At 46.2% G+C, this 5,000-nt stretch overlaps 1 protein-coding gene across 6 annotated transcripts in view; it reads right to left on the minus strand.

The window, feature by feature from the left end:
- The window catches only part of LOC134438843 (nesprin-1-like), a 77,123-nt gene that overhangs the window by 11,825 nt on the left and 60,298 nt on the right, over positions 1 to 5,000 (minus strand). For all 6 annotated transcript variants that reach the window (XM_063188535.1, XM_063188537.1, XM_063188534.1 and 3 more), the window contains 5 exons: positions 1,855 to 2,017; positions 1,299 to 1,486; positions 607 to 757; positions 176 to 358; positions 1 to 6 (listed from right to left, as the gene is read on the minus strand). The exon at positions 1 to 6 is cut by the window's left edge and continues 132 nt beyond it. In XM_063188535.1, the coding sequence (XP_063044605.1) occupies positions 1 to 6; positions 176 to 358; positions 607 to 757; positions 1,299 to 1,486; positions 1,855 to 2,017 (691 nt within the window). The remainder of the gene's footprint in view (positions 7 to 175; positions 359 to 606; positions 758 to 1,298; positions 1,487 to 1,854; positions 2,018 to 5,000) is intronic.

Below are 5,000 nucleotides of genomic sequence, written 5' to 3' on the forward strand. Positions count from 1 at the left end.
GAAGTGCTGTGAACACGCACACACACAAAATATCATGACAGTAGATGTTTAATTCAATATGTCACAAAAGGCAATTCAGTAGAGGGATAATGGAATGGATCCCGATATGTTGTTGTATGCAGTAAAGTCTAGTAATAAGGTAAAGTAATAAAGTGTAGTTAAGTGCCGTAATTACCCTGAGTCGCCTCAAGATGGCAGCCACGCGTCTCTGCAGGGCGTCCCAGCGGCGGTTCCCATCATGCACTGTGTCTTTGAGGCGCCCGGTCGCGTCGGTCCGATTCTCGCGGGCCAAGCGCCGATACTGCTTATTGATGAGCTCCAGCTGGGTCAGACACTCCTGAACCTGCCTCTGAAATGCCTACACACACACACACACACACACACACACACACACACACACACACAACACTGTTTATTGATGTGCTCCAACTGGATGAAACACCAAACACACACACATGGATAAGTTGGGTCACACACACACACACACACACACACACACACACACACACACACACACACACACACACACACACACACACACACACACACACACACACACACACACACACACGATCACGCACACACACACGCCCGCACACACTTTACCTCAAACTTCTTGAGCTCCTCTTTGGCGAGTGTGTATATGATGTTGGATGAGTTGGGTCGTGCTGCGGTGCGTTCGGACGCTTTAAGCCACTCCTCAAAACGACCAAAATCATCCAGGAACTTGTTCCACAGCCGGCCAGTCTCCTCGATCCTGCACACACACATGAACACAATAAAATGAATGAAATCGTCACTTCAATCCCATCAATTCGTCAGTAAAGATAAATGGACGCAAGCAAAAAAGACATCCTCCTTAATCAGACCAACAGCGAGGACTTGGAGTGTTCATCCAGTCTACCTGCTGTTCATTGCAAATGCTGTGAAAGCGTAAACTGTGCAATATTTTCAGTTCTGCCTTGTTAATTTGTGCCTCTTTGCGCATGGGTAGTGTGAAATGTAGTTTCAAATCAGGTTGTAGCACTGTTTCAACTGTGCAAATCCCTCACAAGGGGCGACCAGGTACTCAAACAGTTTAGATTTTTTTTGGGAAAATATGATTGCCGACCGCAAGCTGGTTGTGAGGTGAAATCATGTGTCGTTACCCCATGTACACTACGAGATGCGAGACTCACGATTGACCACCGCTTGAGTCAAAAATCGGCCTGATTCCCAAAAAGTTGTGCGACTCAAAATTGTGGCAAAATCAGGCCAAAAATCGCACAGTGTATCCCCGGCATAAGAGTTCTACTTACTTGAGTCTCCTCTCCATGGCGATGGCACAGATGTTCCTCCAGCGTCGGTCCAGGTGTCGCGTGGCATTCTGGATGGAGTCACACTCACTCTCGCTGGCGCACGCGTCACAGTCGTGGAGCAACACCTCACACACGCACAGCACAGACGCCATGCCCGCACTGTGCTTCTCAATATCCCTTTGGAGCTCCTACACACACACACACACACACACACACACACACACACACGCACGCACACACGCACACACACACGCACACACAGACACAGACACACGCACACACAGTTTAGTACTTTCATTTAGACTGCAGCAGTACATGGAAACAGGACTCTAAATGAACTTTTTCCTTCACCTGCCAAAATGGCTAGTTGATGTTGATCTTAATAGCCAAACACTAACATCACTAATGGGCTAAAGTGGCAAGTTAATTTTCTTTTTCTACTGGAAAAAGTTAATTTTCACCAGCATTTGGCCAGTTGACAGGTGTTAATTTCAGAGCCCTGCATGGAAAGACACACAGGTCCAAACATGAATTGTGTGTGCCAATGTGTGTATACCTGTTGCTCCTCTAGTTTGTGCTGTATTTCCTGCGGGTCGCAACGCTGGTAGATGATTGGCCGTGAGAGTTCTGTCTCAATATGAGCCAACCAGGAGCGGAGACTGCTCATGTTCTTGTCCAATTGCTGGACAGCTAGCAACGTCTCCTTTAGCTTCTTCACCCTGTAACACACACACACGCACACACACAGACACACACACCACACACACATACATTAGTCATGTTCATATCTTAATTGCTGAACAGCCACCATGCAGGAATATTCAACCAATTGGAAGTGTCCATGTGGTTAGATGTCACACAGACACGTTACCATTATTTGTAAATTTGCGAATCACAGTATGTCGGGGGGGATGAGAATTTGCAAATCCCAGGACAGCAGGGAAAGACTGGGCGGTTTCAAGGCTATTCAGTTAGCACATTACTTCTGAAGGACATACTGGCTTAGCATGTGTTATTCACTACAGTGCAAACAATGTAGCTTGTGTACTACAGGACACACATACGCATGCACGCACACACACAAGAACGCATGCACACACAAACGCACGCACGCACGCACACACACACACACACACACACACACACACACACACACACACACACACACACACACACACACACACACACACACACACACACACACACACACACACACACACACACACACACACACACACACACAGCATATGCGTTTTTCAGCTGTTGGTCAGCAGCTGCATGAAATGAAATGAAGCCTTTGCTCACACTGCGTGCACGTGTAAGTGTGTATATGTGTGTGTGTGTATGTGTGTGTGTGCATGTGTATGTCTATGTGTGTGTGTATGTGTGTGTGTGTGCGCGTGTGCGTGCGTGCGTGCGTGTGCACACGCGCGTGTGCGTGCGGATAAGACAAGATATAGCTGCGACAGAAATACCCCAAGATATGAGTACCACAGATACCAAAACACATGACAGAACTACTTTAAATACCCCAACACCACACACACACACACACACACACACACACACATAAACACACATTCAGATAAATACACGGGTTAAGTATTTCAGTGTAAGGTCATGCACCCAATGCAGCAGGCCAATGCAACATGGCACAATATGTGAGCAAACAAATTCACTACCTCCACTTGAAACTCAATGTGGGTCTAGCGCACCTAGGCAATCACAATATAGCAACCACGCTGAAGTAGGCTAATACACCGCATGATACGCCACAATAGGGTTAACGGAACAGTTCACCTCATTTCAGGAAATTGCTCATATGTAGTTATGGTTAAGCCCAGGGAAAATATGACAATACATAGGGTAGCCATATTAGTATAGCCATATTAAGCGCAGCAATGGAAGTCTATGCAACCAAACAAAACATCCTCAAATAAACCTCTTCAAAATTAATGTAAAATTCACCAGACAAAGTGCAAATCGGCCTTCCAGTGATCACTTGTGGTTTGATGCTAATTGTTCTATCCACTTCAAGTGATTGTGCTAAGCTATGCTAATCATTTTAATTGGCTACTATAAATCTACATACAGAACACACTGAGAAGAAAACTATACGCACATCCATGTTTAATACTTGGAAATACTGCAAATATGTAAAAATAAAAAAAGGGTGGACAGGAACAGTAAAAAGTAAGTAAGGAAGTAAATAAAGTAAAGAAGCCTAACCCTTACCTAAAAACAGCCCTAACCCTAACCCTAGAAGTAGCATTAAGGGCTGTGTATTCTGTAAACTTTGGTAGTAAGATATGCCACAATATGGTAAAATCTGACAAAACAGTTTGTCAGATACACCATCATTTGTCAACCAACACAAAGTAGGTTAGAACACTAAATAGCGTGGCATGATAATGTAAAACATGGCAACATGGGTTATAACACAATATGGTATGCCACAATATGGTGGCCACAGTGAAGATGGTTAAAGCATGAAAAGGCATGCCATAATATGGTAAGTCTGTCCTGCCTGTTAATGTCGCAGTCGCATTCGGGCAGCTCCGCCGCTTCAGTCGGACTGCCAGACATCTTGTCATCCCCAAAATCCAGCACCATTAGGACCCAACACACACACACAAATGTGTGTGCACGCACACACACTCACACACTGACAAATGCTCCTCAACTAATGCTATTGTGTCAATGCACAAGCACACGCACACTTGCTCACACACACTCTCTTTAACAGATACTACAGTCTCGACACACACACGAGCACTCGTGCACACACAAAGTCTCTTCAACTAACACCACTTTCTCTTCACAAACACACTCTCACTCGCTCCCGAAAAACACACTCCTTGAGCGTTGTTTTAGTCCGTTAGTCCTCTTAGAGTCTGAAAACAAACGGTCTCTGCGGTCTCCACTCGTCAGTCTGAGTGGCTCTATGAGCGCACACACACATGTGCTCCTGTTTTAGTCCAGGCAACTCAACACACACTCACTCACGCGAGCCCTCGTGCACACACACATTCATGGACACACACACACACACACACACACACACACACACACACACACACACACACACACACACACACACACACACACACACACACACACACACACACACACACACACACACACACACACACACACACACACACACACACACACACACACACACACACACACACTCAGCAGGGGTGTGCAACTGGCCAGAGAAGCAAAAGGGGGTGTGGAAAAGGGGAAGGACAGAAATAGAGACAACACTCACACACACACACACACACACACTCACACTCACACTCACACTCACACTCACACTCACACTCACACACACTCACACTCACACACACACACACACACACACTCACACTACACTCTCTCTCTCTGTCTCTCTCTCTCTCTCTCCCTGTCTCTCTCTCTCTCTCTCTCTCTCTCTCTCTCTCTCTCTCTCTCTCTCTCTCTCTCTCTCTCCCTGTCTCTCTCTCTCAGTGGCATGTGAGAGTGACAAGGCCTCCTGCTGCTAAAATAAAACACACAGTCATTAACATGTGTCTGTCACACACACACACACACACACACACACACACACACACACACACACACACACACACACACACACACACACACACACACACACACACACACACACACACACACACACACACACACACACACACACAGGAATGCTGGCTTGCT

The sequence above is a fragment of the Engraulis encrasicolus genome, chromosome 22, assembly GCF_034702125.1.
Source record: "Engraulis encrasicolus isolate BLACKSEA-1 chromosome 22, IST_EnEncr_1.0, whole genome shotgun sequence".
Lineage (NCBI taxonomy): Eukaryota > Metazoa > Chordata > Actinopteri > Clupeiformes > Engraulidae > Engraulis > Engraulis encrasicolus.